The 22,917-nt window shown below is 36.6% G+C and overlaps 6 protein-coding genes across 6 annotated transcripts; 4 read left to right on the top strand and 2 right to left on the bottom strand.

Annotated features, from left to right (window-relative positions):
• Nucleotides 1–463: 463 nt before the first annotated feature.
• PGO_020500 (hypothetical integral membrane protein, DUF56 family) lies at nucleotides 464–7,197 on the top strand (the record flags this gene model as incomplete). The annotated part of the gene is made up of 18 exons (XM_028685868.1): nucleotides 464–1,052; nucleotides 1,333–1,458; nucleotides 1,758–1,863; nucleotides 2,138–2,276; nucleotides 2,657–2,810; nucleotides 2,931–3,145; nucleotides 3,303–3,424; nucleotides 3,633–3,692; nucleotides 3,858–4,002; nucleotides 4,210–4,276; nucleotides 4,584–4,645; nucleotides 4,972–5,037; nucleotides 5,189–5,239; nucleotides 5,726–5,897; nucleotides 6,170–6,252; nucleotides 6,449–6,476; nucleotides 6,674–6,809; nucleotides 7,131–7,197. 18 exons carry the CDS (start codon nucleotides 464–466, stop codon nucleotides 7,195–7,197), a joined length of 2,388 nt encoding a protein of 795 aa, XP_028541669.1.
• A 699-nt stretch (nucleotides 7,198–7,896) lies between these two features.
• On the top strand, nucleotides 7,897–8,757 carry PGO_020490 (hypothetical protein; the record flags this gene model as incomplete). The annotated part of the gene is made up of 1 exon (XM_028685867.1): nucleotides 7,897–8,757. One exon carries the CDS (start codon nucleotides 7,897–7,899, stop codon nucleotides 8,755–8,757), a length of 861 nt encoding a protein of 286 aa, XP_028541668.1.
• Nucleotides 8,758–9,466: 709 nt separating this feature from the next.
• PGO_020480 (selenocysteine-specific elongation factor selB homologue) lies at nucleotides 9,467–11,878 on the bottom strand (the record flags this gene model as incomplete). The annotated part of the gene is made up of 1 exon (XM_028685866.1): nucleotides 9,467–11,878. The coding sequence occupies one exon, from the start codon at nucleotides 11,876–11,878 to the stop codon at nucleotides 9,467–9,469; it is 2,412 nt and encodes an 803-aa protein (XP_028541667.1).
• Nucleotides 11,879–12,955: 1,077 nt separating this feature from the next.
• Nucleotides 12,956–13,390, top strand: PGO_020470 (FAD-linked sulfhydryl oxidase ERV1; the record flags this gene model as incomplete). Its single annotated transcript, XM_028685865.1, has 1 exon — nucleotides 12,956–13,390. The coding sequence occupies one exon, from the start codon at nucleotides 12,956–12,958 to the stop codon at nucleotides 13,388–13,390; it is 435 nt and encodes a 144-aa protein (XP_028541666.1).
• Nucleotides 13,391–13,774: 384 nt separating this feature from the next.
• PGO_020460 (DNA-directed RNA polymerase 2) lies at nucleotides 13,775–14,722 on the bottom strand (the record flags this gene model as incomplete). The annotated part of the gene is made up of 2 exons (XM_028685864.1): nucleotides 13,775–14,306; nucleotides 14,556–14,722. 2 exons carry the CDS (start codon nucleotides 14,720–14,722, stop codon nucleotides 13,775–13,777), a joined length of 699 nt encoding a protein of 232 aa, XP_028541665.1.
• Nucleotides 14,723–16,742: 2,020 nt separating this feature from the next.
• On the top strand, nucleotides 16,743–22,673 carry PGO_020450 (bromodomain protein; the record flags this gene model as incomplete). The annotated part of the gene is made up of 2 exons (XM_028685863.1): nucleotides 16,743–20,888; nucleotides 22,590–22,673. The coding sequence occupies 2 exons, from the start codon at nucleotides 16,743–16,745 to the stop codon at nucleotides 22,671–22,673; spliced, it is 4,230 nt and encodes a 1,409-aa protein (XP_028541664.1).
• Between the last annotated feature and the right edge of the window lie 244 nt (nucleotides 22,674–22,917).

Raw genomic sequence — 22,917 nt, 5'->3', positions numbered from 1 at the left:
ACCTTTTTTTTTTTTTTTTTTTTTTTAACAATGAACAGTGAACTATAACAAATGGGTAAAAGAAGAGAAATCGGGAAAACTTCAAATGAAAGCAGGACGATCTCAACCATGCATAAATTTATTAATACTCCCGTGGCACGTGTGCATATGTGACGAGGAGGTGTACATATATCAAACATTTATTAATTTAGCATGTTGGAGGAGTAGAAGAAAAACAGATTCTGTTATACTCACTAACATGTGGTGTGTAAAAATTAGCTGAATGTATTTTATACATATTTATAAACACATGTTCCCGTATGAGCAAATGTGTGCATCAAAAAAAAAAAAAAAAAAAAAAGATCTAACCCAAATAATATGTATATATATAAGTATACACATGTATATGCATACATGTGTGTATGTAATAACCATCACCCCTAGACAACTGAAACTCAAAAGCGGAAAAATTTCGAACTTGGAAATGATAAAAGTTATATTAATACTGCTGATCATAGCTACAGAAGTACGGAGGCATATTTTGTTTTCCAACTATGGAACCTACGTGTGGATATTCATGACGATTCTGTGTAGTGTGTTGGTCGCCTTCTGCTTGGTGCACAAAAAAGGAGTAGATAAAGAAAAGGAACGGGACGAGAGCTTATCGAATGGGCTTCGAGAAAGCTTATCGAATGGGCTGCGAGAGATCTTATCGAATGGGCTGCGAGAGATCTTATCGAATGGGCGACGAGAAAGCTTATCGAATGGGCGACGAGAAAGCTTATCGAATAGAACGGGTGAACGATCGATCGCTGGAAAAAGAACTTGTCAACAGAAAGGCAACCTTTCATTTTGGAACTCTCTTTTAACAATCGGTGGTTATCACCATCGGGAAAAATCTCCAATGTTCTTGAACAAGACAGAAAATAATTTATTTATCAGTTTATACGAGAAGGGAGTTCTTGGGAGATGGCATCTCTTCTTACACACATACGTGATGAACCTTTTCTCTGCATTTTTTTTCCCATTTTTTTCTATCCTTTTGATTGAGAAATATGATATCTTGAGTAATGGTTTGTTTTGAAATGAGAACTCATATTATTCCACTGTTGTGTTTTCTTTGTTCCATGCGTGTACCTCATTTATGAATTTCTTTCAACTAGTTGATGCACTTTTTTTTTTTTTTTTTTTTTTTTTTTTTCATATCTTAACATCTAACCAAGTGTATACGCAAGTCTTCTTTCCTCGCTTCCATCATGTCTGCTATCCTTTTCCTCTACATTCACTTCTCCCTCTTTGTTTTGGATCCCATCTCATCTTTTTTTTTTTTTTTTTTTTTCTCCTCCCCTTCAGACATGGCGAAACTATCTCTTGTCCTCGTGAACGAGTTCATTCTATGTAGCATTTTCCTGCGCTATGTGCAAGTGAACCTATGGGTGTACCTGCTTTTCCATTGGTTTCTGTTTCTCATAACGCTTGGTATGGGTTCTATCTATCAGTTAGCTAGTTAGCCAGTCGGTTGGTCAGCCAGTTAGCCAGTCAGTTGGTCAGCCAGTTAGCCAGTCGGTTGGTCATCCAGATAGATGTCATCACATGGAGTCAACATGTAGACGGAGTTAAACGTGTCTCCACTGCTCCTCGATCCTGACTTCTGACTTATGAACAGTACTGTATGACTGAGCCACATTGGTACAATTGTCTATTTCCTTCTTGTATCATTAAATATGTATCACGTGCATTTTTTTTTTTTTTTTTTTTTTTCTTCAAAACAAAAACAGGTTCAATGGAAATTCGAGAAAGTATGCCCATCTGTTTTCTCTGCTTTATGATTAATTTCGGCCTTTACCACACGTTTTCCATATCTGTCTTTCAGCTAACGAATGGGTAAAAATGAAAGTTACATTTTTGAAATAGTGGTTTGAAGTGGCTGCTGAAGGAGAAACTTTTACCACTTTTGATTGGATACTCGCGAGAATTCGTTCATGCATATTTATTTGCATATGTTCATGTGTATGAATGTTTATGCTTAAGTCATTGGTTGTGCTACTGGTTATGCTACTGCTTATGCTACTGGTTATGCTACTGCTTATGCTACTGGTTATGCTATTGGTGACGCTTGTGCCCCCACAAGATTCTTCCGTTTTTTCCTTTTCCTCAGGGTGTTTTCTTTCTTAGAGGGAATAACGGTCAGCATCCTAGGGACTCTTCTACTGGATGGTTGTATTTATGGTCTTTTCTACATGAAGCTGAATGAGAATATTGTTCCAAATGTGGTATTCACATTTTTCAGTAAAGTGGTAAGTCCAAGAGGAAGCGGGGATAGGGGTAACGCTAGCACTGGAGATCTGCAGTGAATTGAGTACACTGGGTGATGAGCACGTTCTACTTGGTTTCATCACATATCTCCAACCCTCTCTCCTACACACACACATACATATGCACGTACATACAGACATACACACATACATATGCACATACAGACAGACATACACACATACATATGCACATACAGACAGACATACACACATACATATGCACATACAGACAGACATACACACATACATATGCACATACAGACAGACATACACACATACATATGCACATACAGACAGACACTTGTCGATTTTCTTATCCGACCTACTTCTTCCTTATCCATCTTCTTTCCATTTTCCACCAGGCTGTGAGTTTCGCTCTCTATGCTACATGCTGCATCTACTTCATACATCGGAGAAATATAAATAAGGAGAAAATTATTATGAGTACTCTGATGTTTTTTTCGTACAATCTATTCAATCTAGGCTCAAGACAACACGACGTTCTTAGAGATGCAGGTAAGCAAACAATACAGATGTGACATAGCACATGTTTCGCTGTCATCACCATTATTCTGATTCGATTCACCATTTTTCTGACTCGACTCACCATTTTTCTGACTCGACTCACCACTGAAGAAACAAGCGCGCTCGGAATTTTAACACACCTGATATGGAATCAAAAGAATTACGTTTTAATACTGCTATGGTTGGCTGTAACTACTCTGTATATATTTTACATTATCAAGTTGTTGAAGAAAAATGAAAACTTATCATACCTGAGGAAGCATTACCATTTCCTTCTTTACTTAAATGTGCAGTTGTCGTTCTTCTCGAATATGGTAAATAAAAATTACATCCTGTGCTGGTTCGATGCGTACAAACTTGTCTGCTTCCAAACATGTTCACAAGTTTTGATCATGTCTATACATATGTTTGATTACTCTTTTACCTCCTCCTCCTCCCCACTGCCACCACCGTTCCTAACTGCAAATCGCTGAAATTTCACAGATTCAACTTCTCATCATAACCCTATCTTTCGGATTCCTGCTGTTGCTACTATTGGAAGTTATAAGAAAAAGTGTAGAAGCTTTGACTCCTGATCCCAATCCATTCAATAGTTTCTTCACAGGGTTTGTACGAAAAAAAATAAAATAAATACTCAACATTAAGCAGTTTTCACGCATCCACGAGCATTTTTACCTGTCCGTTCAGGCAACTATTTCTTCATTGCACCGATTTTTGGCTTCATATTTTATGTCATCCCTTCGAGCCACGCACCCACCCACACATATATATATCTAATTTTTTGAAAACATTTTAATTACACATACCGATCAGATTTATAGATGAACGGGACAAGAAGGGGTTAATCGTTACACATATTTACCTTTTAGCAGGGTAATTCCTGAGGGGGAAAAATTCTCATTCGTGGGTTTACAATCTTGTTTTGATGCTGTCCGAGCGTTGTAGTGTGAACTATTTTGTTTATCAATATGTACATCTTTATATGTGCATCTTTATATGTACAGGTAGACGTTTCTCTTTTTTTTCACTTCCGCACAGGGCTTACATCCCAATCCTCACAGACGTGATGCTGAACAAGAAGAATTTCATTCGCAGGGGAAACCAAAGCGTGTATTCTTTTCGAGAAGTAGATTTGGTTTTGTGCAGTTCTGGACTTAGCGCCATTTGCATAGGGGATTCATTTGTTAGATTTGCTCTGCTTGTACTGCTTTCCTGCACCTTGAAGTGTCTAATGGGTGTCCATTTTTTTGCTGTATTCCCTATGAATAATATCTCCCTTTTTTTTTTTTTTTGCACTATGAGGTTTTAAAATGTGTTCATATATATTTTTTCATCCTCGATCATAATTTGTTGTGTCCCCTTCACCACATTTGAAACTTCCTCTTTTTAGGCTGCCATAGGAGGGCTTTTGTTTCCAAATCCAAAGATGAAAAATACGAACAATAAGTCATATGCTGGTAAGCGAGAAAAAAAAAAAAAAAAAAAAAAAAAAAAGGACGATGACTACTGTGTATGCGTAATTTTTTTATGTGTTCGTTTATTTGTATTCCATACATTTCCCTTACAACGTCAGAGTAAGGAAAATGACAAAGCAGAATAAATAGATCTTGGCTTTGCTTACTTGAGCTATAAAGTTACATGTTTCTTTTTTTTTTTTTTTTTTTTTTTCATTTATTTGTAATTCTATGAGCATGTAGTTTTATTGTATCATTGTTATTTTCCCATTCTTATTCAATTTCCATGTCCGTTCCCTTTTTTGAGTAGGTTTTCTTTTTTTTTTCTGTTCAACCTTTTTGTCACTTTGGCTTGAGAGATATCTTTTTCAAGTAGAGAGAAAAAAAAACTGTTATGAAAAAATGTGGCGATGTTGGAAATCAATTCCACATGAGTCCACTTTTTCTTCCCTGCATGTGGTGGTAGTGGGGGAAGAATATATATATATATATATATATATATATATATAATGTACATATATGTGTAATACATACACACGCACACACAAAAAAAAAAAAAAAAAAGAAAAAACATATGAGAAAAACTCATTTCTTATTTGTTCCACATGTGCAAATATTCACATCCCGTGTCATTATAACCGAACTCACAGTGCACTACAAAAAGTTGCATATATTATTCCAATTTTGTCACATTTTAGAAAGGAGAACACTTAACTGGTTTAACCTCCATTTTTATGACAGCCATCTTTGGTGCTTTATTCGAGGTGAGAATAAGAAGAGAGAAGCAGTGAGAGGAAAAAAAAAAAAAAAAAAAAAATTTTTTTTTGCCTGACTCTGCAAGGCATAATGTGCTTTTTTAAGTAAAATGTATATGACCTGTTCATGCAACATTTTTTTTTTTTTTTTTTTTTAAAGGCATACCTCTACGACATAGATAATTTAATATTGCCCATATTCACATTTTGTGTTTACCTATGTTTTGAGAAGTGAAAGCTAAATTGTTGTGTTGCATTGTTTGGAAGAAAATGATAGGAAATTTTGGGAACTAAACTTTGAGAAGAACATGTTAACATACATATATACATATACGTGTATGTATGTATGTATATGTATATATGTATGTACATATATATATATATATATATATATATTATTTTTTCCCCCATTTCACTGCAACTTTTTTTCCATTTTTAACCAAAAATGTCCTATGTAAAGGTAAGAATAAGTTGGAAAGCAGAATAGGAGAAGAAAAGCACGTAATAGAGTTGTGTCATAGCTGATTCAGTGTATTCCTGCGCTTACACATAAAAGTTGTTATAACATATGTGTATATACTTTTAATGTTCGATCGTGATGTATCCCCTTCCGCTCGATCATGTACCTATGCAACCAAAGTGTACACTTTTTTTTTTTTTTTTTTTTAACCAAAACATCGGCTTTTTCCCATGACAGGTTCCATCGGACATTGCAATTCTGGAACACAAGTACGCGAAAAAGAATGAGAAAAGAAGAATTAATTTATTAAAAAGGATTTTTATTCATTTTTCCTTTTTTAAAATTGGAAACAACTGTAACAAATTGAACAGTTACGATGTCATTAAGGTCCTTTCGAATGTGTATGCAGGTAAGGGTGGTAAGAGTCCATAAAGTTAGCAGAATAAGAGAGTCCTCCTTACGTTCTTTCCATAAATACGTGCTTGCTAACTTGATATATATATATATGTATATATATATGTACCTTTCCTCGTTTTATATTCCAATCCACCTGATCACCATTAGTAGCAGCAGTGAAAACGATGAGAATCAGCCATTTCATCACTTCACTGTTAAGTTTTCCTTTTTCCCTTTCCCTCTCCCCCTCTGCAGATGCAGATTCAAATGCAGATGCAAATGCAGATGAACCAAATGAAAATAAAAATTTGAATTCAGTTAATATTCTCAACATCCTGAACACAAGGCAAAGGGATATCGAAAAACAGGTAATTTTATAAAATAGTAGAAAATGAACGAATAACCACTCACGCGGAACACACTTGTGTGGATCGTCTTACCATGTGATTGTTTTGTTACTTTACCATTGTACCATTTTATCTTTTCTCATTTTTATTTTCCCATCACTACCATTGCCACGTCCACATCCACTTCCACTTCCACTACTACAACAAAATAAACAAGGTTAAGTGCAAGATGTACTCCTTTATTGGTAAGATATCCCTATTCGGAGGAAGAGAGAGAATGTGTTACTACACACATTTCGTGAGTATTTCGTTGCAGCGTGTTGAGATTTATAAGTTTTTTTTTTTTTTTTTTTTTTTTTTTTTTTTTTTTGTTGTGTTTTCGCCCCATCACACCCGTTCGAAATATTTTTATCCCTTCTACAATCATTGTCAAATTGTTTAGGCTGTTTACTACTGCCCTTGTATAGTCTGAACAAGTTCAGGTACTACGACGCAAAGAGTAAAATCATTATTGTTCCCTTTTTTTCAATTGCTGGCATTTATCTTGGTTCTTTTGTTGGAAATTTAGCTACTGGGAGGTAGGAAACAGAGCGCCTATGATCGTGTGCATATCTAGTAGACAAAGTACAATTTTTTTTGTCTGGATTTCACATTGTATATTTTTTGAACACATATGTGTACATATTTGACGACTTCCATATGTTCTCGTTAAACTGGCTTCAAATTGTCTTTAAATATATGCTTTACTTTCTAGTTTTTTTTTTTTTTTTTTTTTTTTTTTTTTTTTCCCATGCACCCCTTCCCCCTCCGTTGTATAGTTGCGAATTTGTGTGTATGTACACATTAATCTCACCCTCACTCCTTCTCCTTTACATTTCTCATTTCAATCACATTCACAGATTTTCTGATTACAAAAGATCGAAGTTTTTAGGAACACTCCCAGCAAACGTTTTTTTGAAAGAGTGAAAATTGTACAATAATTTCCTGCTCTCCAGACGATATATTGGTTGTGCAGGTATTTTTGTATCCCATTGCAAATTTAGAAGCAACTTCGACACAGATATATCAGCTTAAGGATCCTTTCAAATGTATATACACCTTAACCAAAACATATTGGGAATGAGAAAGACCATTCGAAAAGGAAAAAAAAAAAAAAAAAAAAAAAAAACATACACGCACATGAGTATGTATGTATGTAAAGAAATAAAAAGCTCCAACGGATGTCAACAATCTGCTTTGTGTGTAGAAACATGTTACATTAAAACGCTGGACGATTTTTTTTTTTCCCCGTTTCATCATTGCAGATTTTACGTACGATAGTGTGTAGATGTTTTATGTATTGTACAAAGACACTACACTGCACAGGATTTTTTTTTTTTTTTTTTGTGCATTTACAGTCCCCAACAAACAGACACACATGTACATCCATTTTGTTGATCTCATTATATCAGAATTGATAAATATAAGTGAGCAGAAGTGAGCAGAGGTGAACAGACTTGAAGAGGTATAAGAGGAACGAAGAAGAAGAAGAAGAAGTTATCCCTTTTTTAAATACTGTACTCCAAATTCGACAGTAAAACCAGTTTGGAAGAAACAGCCATCTTTAAAACAGTTCTCTCAAGCAACTATCGTGGTATTATCAGCTATCCTCTCCCTCCTGATAGAATGAAATTCATCAGAAGGATCTTCTCCTACTTGAGTGTGATCATTTGCTTTTTCTTATACGTTAAGGCATATGAAGTGGCATACGACCTTAGCAATTTGGGAACGGCTGAGAAAAGAATGGCCCTCAGCTTGATTCAGATATATGAAGATACAAGAAATACTGAAAGGAATTTTTATGAAAAGTTCAAAAATTCCCATAAGATATTTGACGAGATAGGAAGGGGAAGAGGTACTATCAGTAAGACATCTCCTCTGAGTAAGACATCTCCTCTGAGTAAGACATCCCCTCAGAGTAAGACATCCCCTCAGAGTAAGACATCCCCTCAGAGTAAGACATCCCCTCAGAGTAAGACATTTCCTCTGAGTGTAAATCTCCCGAGTAGTGAAAAATCAAACGGAGGGGTAGAGGAGGAGAGGCCATTATTTCCCACATCTTTTGTGCAAGTGACATCAAAGGGACCTGTGGAAGAGGATACAATTTGGAGGGCCCTGTACGACACCCAGCTGAGAAGATCCCCACCGAATGAACACGTTCATATTTTTTCTTTAGAAAATGAAGAAAGAGAATTTGAGGACGCAAAGGCAGATGCGTTGTATGCACAAATACAAATGATGAAAAATCAGTTTGAGAGGAATTTAAGTTACATGGATACGGAACTTTCTCGTCAAAAGAGGATACGAGAGGTGATAAAACAAGCTAGCTATCTGCAGGAGCGAGCGGGGAAAACGGAAGAAACAGGGAAAATACATAAAACCATTTCAGCTGATCAAGCCGATCCAATGAAACGAGGTAACAATAATGGGCCCCTCACAGGTAGAGTACCACTTAGGGGGACATACGGGACGAAGACTCTCTGCTAAATTGTTTAGACACTTCCCTTCAGTATCTTCTTATATGCGTGAGAATTTTTTTTTTTTTTTTTTTTTTTTTTTTTTTTGTATCTACTTTAGCTGTTTCCTATTATTTTCGACTTTTTCACTATTCTGTCTTTTTTCTGCACAAGTGTTTAAAGAATTTTTTCTGTTTTGCACTCAGAATATATCACGTAAACGTGGTAAGTTAATATATCGATTGAATTTGTCCATGTGTGTGTTGATGGAATACATGCCTCTCTTATTGTGATTCACGTTTCTCCTTCATCCATGTAGGAACTTCCATCTGAATACTGTTCAGGTGAAATGTCCCTCGTTCAGGTGAAATGTCCCTCGTTCAGGTGAAATGTCCCTCGTTCAGGTGAAATGTCCCTCGTTCAGGTGAAATGTCCCTTGTTCAGGTGAAATGTCCCTTGTTCAGGTGAAATGTTCCTCGTTCTGGTGAAATGTCCCTTGTTCAGGTGAAATGTCCCTTGTTCAGGTGAAATGTTCCTCGTTCAGGTGAAATGTCCCTCGTTCTGGTGAAATGTCCCTCGTTCTGGTGAAATGTCCCTTGTTCAGGTGAAATGTCCCTCGTTCTGGTGAAATGTCCCTTGTTCAGGTGAAATACCTCTTTTAGGAGAGATGTTTGGAAAAAAGGTGCGCAAAAAAAAAAAAAAAAAAAAAAAATATAGTGCCTCGTGAAGGGGACACTGTCCTACAAGAAAACATTCCGTTTGGAAAACACATCCTTGTAGTACTTAATAACTACAAGAAACGATTTGTAATTTTTCTGAACAGTGGATATATCATCGTCAAAGTAGGCAAGAAATTTTCCACTTTTTGCAAAGGGTGTTGTTATAGTACCAACGTGTCGTATATGTATATCTTTCTTATTCTCCATATAACTTGCATCGGTTATGTAAACTTTTTGGTTTAAATAAGGAATAACTTGGCTAGGTGAATTGAATACATTTCTACATACAATGGTATGGTTGTCTTGCTGCACCCTTTCAATTATCCCAACCTTTTCCTTTTCTCTCAAAATTTTGAAATGATTAAAATCTGAGTATTCACTTAGTGTCGGTTTTTTGTTTACATTGAATGGAACATTTTGTTGGGGATAACCATCATCGATTATTTCCACAATGATACCGTGCAAGCATATCCTGCAGTTTAGACTGTCATCATTTTTTAAAAAAATGCACATTTCATTTCTATAGCAATGTATCTTCTTCTTCATAACAACAAAGAAGTAAACATCATCTTCTCCTTCCTCCTTCTTCTCGTGTTCTGAGTCATCTCCTCCCTCTGTCCTACAGTTGTGATTGTAAGCCTTGCCAGAATTAGTGACTTTCCCATCGGTATCCATTGTTCCTTGCTTAGAACTGAGCTGATCGATCAGCACATAATTCCTGTTTTTGTCAAATGGGGGCGTGGATGTCGGTGCGTCTCTGTGCAGTGATGTTTCTGTGCATCTGTGCAGTGATGCTTCTGTGCATCTGTGCAGTGATGCTTCTGTGCATCTGTGCAATGATTCTGCTGTGCATCTGTGCAGTGATGCTTCTGTGCATCTGTGCAGTGATGCTTCTGTGCATCTGTGCAATGATTCTGTTGTGCATCTGTGCAATGATTCTGCTGTGCATCTGTGCAACGATCCTGCGGACTGTATTCCTTGGGGGGTAGGAAAGGTGTCGCTGTTAGACCCTTTCATCGGTTTGAAAAAGTAGCCGTAACATGGAGAAGAGGAAAAGCCAATGATACATGTCAATAACTCTGCATTGTTTATAGATTTTCCATAAAAGTGGACTAATTTTACACGACATATGAACAAAGAAAAGTGAGATATGGATGATTTCTCAAAAATAATAATACCCCTTTCAACCTTTTTTTTCACATTCTTTGTACTGCCCTTACATATTAAAAGGGACAATCGATTTCCCTTTGTGCCTCGATCAACTTTTTGTTTAAAACTTTGGATTTCTTTTATTTTTCCTTTTTCACTTAATGGTAAAATGACAACATTACAGTTGTTTTTAATAACTCCATTAATTACAGTTCCTGTGTATACAGTTCCTTTACCTTTGATGTCGAATGTGTGATCATACAGGAAGTAAAAATCTTCTAAATTTCCTTCTCCTCGTTGTGGTATTTCGATGATATCCCTCAAGAGGTTTATCAGTTCGCTTATGTTTTCTGTTCCTTCAGTACCCATTCGTTCAGTACCCATTCGTGTAGTGCTCATTTGTGTGGTGCCCATTCGTTTCGATTCTGTGGCAGATTGCTTCTGTTTGGTCGTTTCACCATTTTGCACTCTGTCCTCGGGGTGTATCTCATTACTGTTGTGCGTAAATCGATCAGAGGTGTAGTCTAACCTCTTCACACGAGTCGATAGTGCAATTATGTAATACTTTAAGTTCCTTAAGCTAGATTTAGTCCTGAATGCATTTTGTATCTTTTTTTTCATAATTTTTATCTTCTTTTCTCTTTCTTCAAATGGTATAAGATCGATTTTGTTAAGAATGATGATAACGCTGCGCTGAACTATTTCGCACAAAACAAGACATTCGATTGTCTGCTTCTGTATTCCTTTGTTAATGTCTATTAGTAAAAATATCATATCTGTTATTTCTACTCCCATTATTATGCAATTAAGGAGTGAGTGGTGCCCAGGACAGTCTACTAGGCATACCTGAATCGTGTCTCCGGTGTGATCATCTGGAGTGGGTACATCTAACGTGAGTGCATCTGGAGTGGGTAAATCTAACATGGGTACACCCATCTGTTCACTTCCCGAGACGAGACAGAAACCTTGATGTGCAACCACTTGGGAACCATTTTCTCCTTCATCTGTGTTGATGTAATTCTGATTTCCAGATCTTTGACATAAGCGCTGACCCACGCATTTCAAGTCAGCGTTGTTAAACCCTTCATCCTCACGCTTAGTATTCGTTTTCCCTTTTCTTTTGAGATAAAAACAAGAAAATCCTAAATCTATAGTTATTCCTTTCTCTTGACTTTGCTTATGCTTATCCAATGCACACGTACTTAAGACCTCACTTAGGCACCTACACAAGCTTGTTTTGCCTGAGTCTACATGTCCCAACACTCCAACGTTTATGTTCATCATTCACGTGTAGAAGGCGGGAGAGGTACGGTTTACAGAATTGAACGGAGTTGAGAAATGAGATCAAAGAGTGGATCGATGGAGAAATTCCGTTTGTGCATATAAATCCACGTGATAGAAAAGTGGCAGATATGTATATTCCCTCTTACTGATGTGGAAGAGTGCGCATTAAAAAAAAAAATGCTCATCTGCAAAATGTTACAAGAGTAAATGAGAATGTGCATACATATGTGCATACATATGTGCATATATATGTGCATACATATGTACATATATATATATATATATATATATATATATATATATATATATATGTATATGTACTACATGCCACCACGTCACAATCCATACAAAAGTTGCGGATTACCCTAAACCCGGAAAATACCATTCGTACCTGAGCATTATCTGCAACATGAGGAGATATAAAATATCCCCGTTAATTTGTTTTTTTTTTTAATCATAATGTTTGTGTCATATTTTACATCGGTTCGTAAGCCATGAAATGCATGCATGCCTCGCCTCTCTTCTTTTCCTCTTTTCTTCTGGAGGATAAGAAATGTTCCCCTTGGATGTTGGATATACTTAGCTCAGGGGTGTATTTTACAGGCAACACGAGTGAAGGCAAAATAGGAGAGCTAGCAAAGCGGGAGAATGGGAGCGCGGGGGAAGAACAAAAAAGAAAAAAAAAAAAAAATCGTAAAAAATTGGTCAAAAATTAGCCAAATATTAGCCAAAAATTAGCCAAATATTAGCCAAATATTAGCCAAGTATTAGCCAAGTATTAGCCAAATATTAGCCAAATATTAGCCAAGTATTAGCCAAATATTAGCCAAATATTAGCCAAAAATGTAAAAATAAAAAAGCATCCAAGTTAACAAACAAAACGAGAATATGACATGCCACATGAATCTCACTAGCACAAGGATCCTCAGAAGAAAAAAAAAAAAAAAAAAGAACACTCTTGGATCCACAAAATTTACCTCCAATCGATATAAACATATAAATTAAAAAATATACCAAAATTTCTGCCAAAATTTTTGCTAGGATTTCACACTATCGAGTTAAGCGGTAGCTATAACGATGGCGCAGAAGAATATAGATGTCGAAAAATGCTATGAACAATCATGTAAGGAAAGAGGAGAAAAACTAAGATTTTATGAAAACATAAATGAAAAAAATGTAAAAATATACCCACCTGATAGGGAAGAGATAGGAAGAGCATCATGGCTAATCTTACATACCATTTCAGCAAATTACCCAGAGAAACCAACAGATGAAGATAAAAAAAAACATACTAATTTCTTCTATGCTTTTGCAAATTTGTATCCTTGTCATATATGTAAACTCGATCTGTTTGATAACTTAAAGAATTACCAGATGACCTGCCAAAACAGAAATGATTTCTCATCCTTTATTTATAATCTGCATAACAAGGTCAATGAAGACATCGGTAAGCCCCTCTTCCCCTGTTCCAATATACAGGAGGTAATCAACCTCTACAAGACAGCAGAGTGAGTGAAGTTGACCAAATTGGCAAAGTTGGCAAAATCGATAGACTTGGTGGACTCGGCAATTTTATGCCTTCCATCCGTGGTATGGCCCGTGGAGCAACATGAGATAACGTTTTTTTTTTTTTCCTCTTTCTGTTATTTTTGGTGCTCTTTCTGCTCGCTCAGCTTGTTCCATTCTAAATTAAACACATTCGTGGACGAGAAAAAAAACGTTTTTGTAACCCATAAGGGGTGTGTGTGTGTGTGTGTGCTGCTCATGGCAAAGCGGTAGAATCACTAGCAAGAGCATTTACATTCATTGCAGATGAACTCGAAAAGTTGGATTGGCTTGTCAAAAGTGCTAGATCGTCTGGGGATTTTTCTCACTGCACCTTTGCATGGTCGCGGTCTATTCGCAGAAATAGTCTTCGACATCACTTTCATTTTCATCTCCAAAGTCACTAGGTGCACTATGGTGCTGCTCCTCCTTTGGGTTTATCAATTCGTGGAGTTCTTGTTTGAGTTTGTCTCCCTCTTGTTCTTCATCAACATCGTGATTATTAACTCTTTTGATTTCTTTTCGATTTCTTTTTACCCGTTCATCGATATAATTATGTTTCCCCTCTTCATGAGAAGAAGTATTCGTTTGTTCTTTTACTGAAGTGTTCATATGATCATCCTTATATGATGCTTCAGATGATGTTCCACTTTTATTTAATGCATCTACATCTGCATCTTCATTCTTACCTTGTATTTCCTTTTCCCAATAACGACAATTTTTACCTGTACATACATAAATTAATGCCATGGGATTGTAACTAATTCTTTCTGGTAACTGTAAAAATACAGCTTCATTATTTCCGCAATTTTTGCACATCCAATCTCGCACACGTCCAAGGGCAGGATCATTCTTCGTTTCTGGGTGGATATATATGTCTTCTCTGCAAGTGGAGGAATGGAAAAATGGAAAAATGAACTATTTTATTTTTTTTTTTTAAGACAACTGCTTCTGTGCTACTCACTTTCTAACACTATACATTTGTGCAGTGTTTTATCAAAAATATCACGGTTGCTTAAATTTTCGGAAGGGGTATAACGAACGAAGAGGTGTTTCCCTCTACAGTTAAGTTGCTTTTCTAATGAGATCTTCGTGAAGGCCACACCTCTTAGTTGCCCTGTCTCAAACTTACTTTCTGTTGTAATTGTAGTTTATCCTAGTCACAATGTTGTGTTGATCATTCAGTTTGTGCGATATGTATTCGCAACTCCTACACACATATAAAAGTTTTTTACTCTTACGATCACTTCGAGCATACAAGATGTTGTTACATTCTTCGCAAAAGGTTACTTCTGCCATGGTCTCTTCATATCGAGAAGTATATATGTCTGTACATATACCTATACATATGACTATTTCTGCAAAATGTACTTCTTTTCAAAATCAATGGATTCTTCTTATGCTATTCTCATGATGTATATGCAGAGCACATGGTCACTGCAAGGGGAAGGGGGCGATGGTGGAAAAAAGAAAAAAAAAAAAAAAAAGGGAACTGTATTTCAGTTAACTTCAAAATGAAAAAGAGATTATCGAAGAGGCAAAATGAATTGAGTATGTGCCTTAGTAGTATACAACCCGTGGTGCAGCTGAATGCAAAAAAAAAAAAAAAAAAAAAAAAAAAAGGAGTTTCAACGGGAGGAAAAAAAATGACTATCGAAGTTGGCGAAGCCGTTGAAGTTGTTGCAGTTTTGAACTTGTCAAATATGAATCTTTTCAAACTTTTATATCACTTCCAGGCCCTAAAAATTTGTTAATGCAGAAAAAATTGGGTATTCACGCAAGGCTCGTAACGGTTTTGACACTTGTCAAGAGGACGAAACGCAAAAAAAAAAAAAAAAATTAACATTTCCTTTTTGTAGTCACCAGCAAACCGTGAGAAATTGGGCACAAAATTGGGCATGCAATTTTACGAACATTTCGAAACGCATCATGTAAATTATGTAAAAATATAAATGCAGTAGGGTGTATGTTGGGTAGGTAGCTAGTTGATAGGATAATGCAACAAAAGGTTTCTCCTCCACCAAGTGGCTAATCGTACGCGCGTAATCAAATAAAAGCCTTTTTTTTTTTTTTTTTGTAATTTACCCCCACGCCCCTATTGTATGTATGGATAACATTTGCATTGCGAAAGAGGGGTAATATTTTTTCATACTTTTTTTTTTTTTTTTTTTTTTTTACATGAATAATGCCTGAACATGTTCATGCAAAAAAATAGGGTGAAGCAATTCGCAAAAGAGAAAAAAAAAAAAAAAAAAAAAAAAAAAAAAAGTACACGAAGGAATACAGAATGGGGTGTTGGGAAATAAAAATACATTACTTTCTGTCTCTTTGAGAAAATGGGGGAACCCTTGAGAAAATGTTTATAACTATTTTTTTTTTTTTCTTTTTTGGTACACCTGCGTCCTTTCACAAATGCATATATTACGTACTTGTCAGAGAGAATAGGCTGAGGGTGTAGATTGAATGAATTTTCCACGCTTCAGCAGACAAGCGGGTTTCACCAACCAGGAGCTTTTGTTAACAACAAACTCGTTAAGGAAAAAAACCAAATGGGAAGTAAAACCTACGAAGCAACAAAAAGTATAATTAACTGCAACGGTGACACACCATGCATTGCGTATGCTATCTATATGAACATATACATATGAGGAGGAAAGAATACGGATGAAGAAGCAGTATATCTCCAGACCTGTTAACTCTAGGAGTATGTAGAGACATGTACTTTCAATATTAGAAGAGGCATGCCGAAAGAGATATTCATCTTTTCTTTTCCCTACTTTTCTCTTTTCATATGCATAATTGATATATCCATGTGTATAATGTTTTCTTTAAAAAATGATTATTATGCTTCTCATTACTTTCTACCCGATTTAGTTTCCCTTTTTTTTTTTTTTTTTTTTCATTTTTCCATACCGTTATATTTGTATAACCCATATTTTGTGTTCTACCAGTTTTGCATAGACATTCATGTTGAGGAGTGAATACAAATACAACACTTATTTGGATCTCTCCTTTTGAGTAGAAGTAAATTTCACGGATTACCCATTTGGTAAACCGTTACATTAGATCCGTCTTTCAGGAAGAGACAAAAAGGGGTAACAGGTGTCTATAAAAAGAGCCTATAAAAAAAAACAGTTTTACCTTGCCTGTTCAGGTAAAAACGAACATATTGTAAATCGGCTTATAATCCAATTGGGTAGATATTTGCTCACACTGTATATGTAACTAAGCATACACATTTCCAACTGTGTAAGCGCTTCCCCTCTCCGTGGACGCTACTGACATAAGTACATGAATTTTGTTATGTCCGTGTATGAAAATGGAAACAAGATGGAGTTTGAGAAGGAGAGGAAATCCCCCGAATGAGCTTGGCTTGGGGAGCAACGAAACCAAAGAGAAGGAGGATATAAGCACCAACAGAGGAAGCACCAACGAAGAGAGTATGAACAAAGGAAGTATGACCAAGGCAAGCACGAAAAAGGAGAATGCAAACAGCAAAGAGGGCGTGGCCAGCAGGAAATGCGTAAAGGAGCAGAATACAGTTCAGCCTAAGGGAGAAAGGAACAAGAAGAACATCCAGAGTGAGAAGAATAGGAAGAATTTAAAAGGTCACGTTACATCTAAACATGAAAATGAGGAAGGTGGAGTGGAAACTGAAGTAGAGGCTGAAGTAGAAGCTGAAGTAGAAGCTGACGTGGAAGCCGAACCCGTAGAGCCGGATAAATCTCCCAAAAAAGGAAATAAGACAACTAAGGAAAATGGAAAGGGCAAGAGCAAAATAATTTCAGTGAGAAAATCGTGCGAAGAAATGACTTCAAATACATTGGAAGATGCAGAAAGTGAATACACAGATGCAACTTTGTTGTGTAATAGAAGAAATAAGAATAAAACAAAAACAAACTCAATGTCTTTGAGGAGGCAAAGAAGTAGTAGTACTTATGAGAATATTTTTGCAAATTATACGAATCAATCTTCTGAGGGAAATACAAGAATGAGAAGCAGAAGGGTTCAAAATGTGACAGGAGGAACATCTGAAAGTATGCCTGAACGTGTAAAGGATGAGGAGGAGGAGGAGGAGGGTGACATAGATGATAACATACATCGAAAGGGAAATCAAAGTAAATTAAACGAATCTACACATTCAAGCACAACCGTTAAAAAAGAAAACGATAAGGACAGTAATAGAGATATTCCAAGACGACTCGATGGAAGAAGTAGAAAAGGAAGTATTGTAAAGGGAAAAAGCGTACAGATGGAAACGGAATCAAATGTGAATTCTCCAGATGCACGCAAGGCCAAGGGGCATAATGATTCATCTTTTGTAGACTTGACAAATGCAAACGGAAGAGAGAAAAATGTGACAGTTTTGAAAAAAACAAAAAGGACGAATCAATCAGTGAAGTTGAAAATGGACAAGGATATACAAATAAATCTGCTACATAAGAAGAGTGAAAGCATGGCATCTTCAATTGGTGTTCCAAGCAGTTCCATTTTGGAGGATACTACTTCCTATCCGATGGGCCTGAAGGGGGAGGTAACAATGGAAGAAGAAGAAGAAGAAGAAGAAGCAGATCCAGAAGCAGATGTAGAAGCAGATGCAGATGTAGAAGCAGATGCAGATGTAGAAGCAGATGTAGAAGCAGATGCAGACGCAGATGCAGAAGCAGATGTAGAAGAAGGGGGAGAAAAAAGAAAAAACAGTGAATCGAAGTGCAAAAGGAAAAAAGCATGCAACAGTAGCAGTAGTAGCAATGTCGAAGGGAAGAATCGTTTTGATACAATCCCACGTGGAAGAGACAAGAATATACAAGGGGAAAGAAGAGGAAGTAATATCTCAATGAATAGAAGTGTCAAAAGAAGGTTGTCTCAAATACTAGATGTGATGAAGAAGAAGGAGATATTTCAGTTTATTGTTGATAAAGATGAGGAAGATGTGAGAATTTGTTATGAAGGAGAGTTGATAGGAGTCCCGAATATCCAAACTGTGGATGATAGTAAAGGGTTACGTAGGAGGAAGAAGGATGAAGAAACTATTGATATGAACCAAGACAAGCATAAGAATACTCCATTTTTACAAAAAGTGAACATAGAAGTGATTTACAACAAACTGCACTATGATATGTACAAAGATGAAGATGAGTACCACAAAGATATGTTCCTAATTTTTGAAAGAATTAAAGAAGAAATTGAATCTGAGAAAGATCTTAAGACAAAACAGAACATGTTTGAAAAAAGACGTAACGCTTTAAAGATATACGAAGGTGAATTTTACAAATTTCTATTATCTATGAGAGGAACAAAAGAGGCTAAAAAATTTTGTAGCACTCAGAAGGTTTTGCGTATGAAGGAGGAGAAGTATTTTTCACAACTTTTTATGCAGATGAAGAAAAAAAAGATGAAGGAGGGCGAGAAGAAGGAAGATAAGACGAAAGAAGGTAAGACAAAAGAAGATAAGTGTTCTTTCATATCACAACCTGATGTGAGTGCAAGTAGAGCAAATTGTATGAAAAATAGAAAGGAAGGAAAAAACAAAAAGGGTGATAAGAAGCTTTCCCGGTCAAGAGAAACTATCCGATCTGTTGAGGAGGATGGTGAGTGTTCGCTGAACAGCAGTATTGAGGAGAAGACATTACTTAATGAAGTATCATCATCACTTGTAACCGCATCAAACGAACATGCCTTTTCGAATAAGGAACGGAATTCATCTCTCAGCATTTGTGAAAGAGAAGATGACGATGGTAAGAAGAAACCCATTAAAAGGATTAATTCTCCACTCAAGTTGAGATTGCGTTTGAGTAGTATTTCTTTAGAAGACGATGTGTCAGTAAGTAAAGGGAATGAGGATATGCGAATAGCAGATACAAACCTAAAGATGATTGGTAAAAGTTGTGAAAATTCTTCAGAAATGGATGGAAGACAAACAGGTTCTGCTGCACAGAAGAGAATGCAACTACCTATTGTTCAGGAGATGGGGGTGGAACATTTAATGAGGAGAGAGAACAAAACGAAATTGAATAATGGAGAAACGGAGCAGAACTTATCAGATTGGAGGAAGAACTTACCTGATTCGAAGAAGAACTTATCTGATTCGAAGAAAGGATGGAACAGTAGAGACCAAAAGGAGTGGGAAAAAACAGCAAGAGATAAGATCTTGAAGGTTCTGATAGGAGATAACAAGAACGCATTTTATTTTATGAAACCAGTTCTGGAAGATAAGAATTTAAGCGACAAAATAAAGAATGAATATAAAATAAAAATTAAAAAACCCATGGATTACAGGACAATATCGAAAAATCTATCTCAGGGTATTTACAAAAAGCCTATAGAATTTTATCAGGATATGAAATTAATTTATCAAAATTGCTTTGAATTCAATCCGGACATATCTCAGAATCAGTACATAATAGATGCAGCAAAATATAGCCAAGAAAAATTTGAAACTTTGTGGGCAAAATGGAAGAAATTTTTTTTCCAAAATTTGAATGAAGACAACTTGTTGAATCAGAAAAATTTGGAGAAAAACAATGAAACTGAAATTCGTCCATTTAATGTAGCAAATTATGTAGATTTTTTCAAAAAAATCATAAAGAAAAAAAAAAAAAAAAAAAAATTCAGTTCCATTTATTGTCTCTGGATTGATTATCTTATAAAGAACCAAGTGAGCTTTAAGCAGTTTTGCGTGGAGAGAAACATAAACTGGGAGGTTCTAAATGCAAAATCAAAGTCGAAGGTCCTGAATGTGCAAAATGTCAATTTTCAAAGATTTAAGAAGTTTAATAAAAGCACTTTGCTGTTTCATGTGTTCAAGGAGGATTACAGTGCTGTGTTGAGGGATCGCCCCAAGGAGGTGAAGAGGTTGGCCAAGAAAAAGGTAGAAGTGGAAAAGTTAGATGTGGAGAAGATAGAAGCAGAGAAGATAGAAGCAGAGAAGGTAGAGACGGAGAAGATAGAAGCAGAGAAGGTAGAAGCAGAGAAGGTAGAGACGGAGAAGATAGAAGCAGAGAAGGTAGAGACTGAGGAGGTAGATGCAATATCGGACGAAGGGCACATGTTGGAGGAAGTTGCTTGGGGAGGAAATGCAGCTACAGGAGAGGAACTAACTGTACTCGATAAGAAGGAATCGAAATTAAAAATTGTCTTGAGGAGGAGGAGGGATTATGGTAAGAGCAAGCAGGAGCAACACAAAGGCAAGATGCAGGAAAAAAAGGAGTCGTTGAAGAAACAGCCATTCAAGCCATTTATAAGGAAGAAGAGGAGAATTGACAACGTTATTTTTTTTTATGAAAATGTATTTGATAGTTATTTGCATGGAAAAAGGAGTTGCATGGTAAAGTGTGCGAGGAATGTGTTTCTGACCGATTGTGTTTACTATCGAAATGTTTTACAAAGCCTGGAAGAGTTCATGCAAGACTCCTCCGGTGGTGTGAAAGCGGCGAGAGTGAACTCATCAGTAGATGCAGTGAGGGTAGATTCAGCAATAGATGCAGTGAGGGTAGATTCAGCAATAGATGCAGTGAGGGTAGATTCAGCAATAGATGCAGTGAGGGTAGATTCAGCAATAGATGCAGTGAGGGTAGATTCAGCAATAGATGCAGTGAGGGTAGATTCAGCAATAGATGCAGTGAGGGTAGATTCATCAGTAGATGCAGTGAGGGTAGATTCAGTAGTAGATGCAGTGAGGGTATATTCAGCAATAGATGCAGTGAGGGTAGACTCATCAGTAGATGCAGTGAGGGTAGACTCATCAGTAGATGCAGTGAGGGTAGACTCATCAGTAGATGCAGTAATGGTGAACGGGTTGGAGGTGAAGCCCACGCCAAGACTAAACAAAATAAACATCGATCTGCGTAAGGGTAACGAGAAAAAGGGGAATCATGGAATCACATGGAAATATTTTGAAGACGAAGAAGAAGGAGGAGAAAAGGAAAGCGAGACGTTATTGTGTAACACAAGAAGAGAAGGAAAATTACATCCTAGGGAAGAAAGCAAATTGGTAGAGGTAGTAGTAGACATGAATACTCAGCATGAGAATAAGAAAATACACATGTGGTGTAGTGACAAACCCAGTGTAAAATTAAAATGCTCGTTGGGAAGGAGCATTTGCATTTGCGAGAGGAGAGAAGCTGAAGATATGAACAGCAGGAATTGTGAACATGTGGGAGAAGTTTACCATGGCATTGGAAATCGTACCGAGGGTAGAAGCGTGAGCAAAAGCACAGAGAGTCGTCTATCCCTTGTGCGAAACAGACATTCAGAGGAAGAACACGACAGTGGCATTTGCTGGAGTAGGAAGAGTTTGTTTGGTGATGGCACCCATTTTCCACTCCATGAAAAAAAACAAAAAATAAGAAAAAGGAAAGCGCTAAAAGGGAAAGAAGTAAAAGGGAAAGAAGTAAAAAGTAAGGAAGTAAAAAGTAAGGAAGTAAAAGGGAAAGAAGTAAAAATCAAATTTTGGAGCAAAAAAAACGGACAAAGTGCAGAGAAAAAGGAGGTATATAAAAGGGTTATAATGGATAATCAAATGAAAAATAAAACTCTCGTGTTAAACCTGAAGGTGAATTACAGTGAGATAATGCAGGATAGATGTTTTTTCGAGGTAAAGGAAAGACACATGTACAAACATCAAGTGGATTTTTTTTTTTTCTTTGTTTTACATTCCTCCATCAAGTTAAATCTGTGTGTAAAGGTTGAACGCAGAAGTTTTCTCTTAATCCAAGGGGCCTCCTTTGAGCATATAAAAATATATATAATGAATAAATGCAAGAAAAACTCGAACATTACATTTTACTTGTGCAATGATATGCCCAGCACTGATTCTACCTTACTGCAAGTGCTGCATCATTACTTTTCGAGCTTTAATTCCACAGACCACACGTCTGGCTCGCTTGGGCTATATGAAGCTGCAAATGAACTCTCCCGTGTCCTCTCGACAGTTCGAGTGTACATACCGGTTCGTGAGAGTGAGAGTGTTCATGCGATTGTTAGTGTTCATGCGATTGTTAGTGTTCATGCGATTGTTAGTGTTCATGCGATTGTTAGTGTTCGTGAGAGTGCTAGTGTTCGTGAGAGTGCTAGTGTTCATGCGATTGTTAGTGTCCCTCCTTGATTGCCATTCCCTCTACCGGCATGCCACCTCGACATGCCACCACCTCATGCCACCTTTCAGGAAGTGGACGTTCTGATGAGAATCCAAAATGAAGTTTCAACAAACATGGTAATCATAAGTATTCTAAAGAAGAAGACCATCTAACATGTTCAGCTTAACTGGAACGATTCGCTTTTTCACACAAAAATATATGGATGTGTATGGATATATGCATGTATGTATATGCAAGCAAGCAAACTTTGATTCTAGCTTGTTTTGACAGGTATGTATAGTACACGAGTGCTTACACGTGCACATATATAATGGCACGTCATTCATGTGTGTACTTAATGGACGAGGTGGGGTTAAAGCTCGTTGCGTGTTCATTTTCCCATTCAGCTGTTCATCA

The sequence above is a fragment of the Plasmodium gonderi genome (genome assembly GCF_002157705.1).
Source record: "Plasmodium gonderi DNA, contig: Chr02, whole genome shotgun sequence".
Taxonomy (NCBI): Eukaryota; Apicomplexa; class Aconoidasida; order Haemosporida; family Plasmodiidae; genus Plasmodium; species Plasmodium gonderi.
This window is presented reverse-complemented; position numbering and strand designations above follow the sequence as displayed.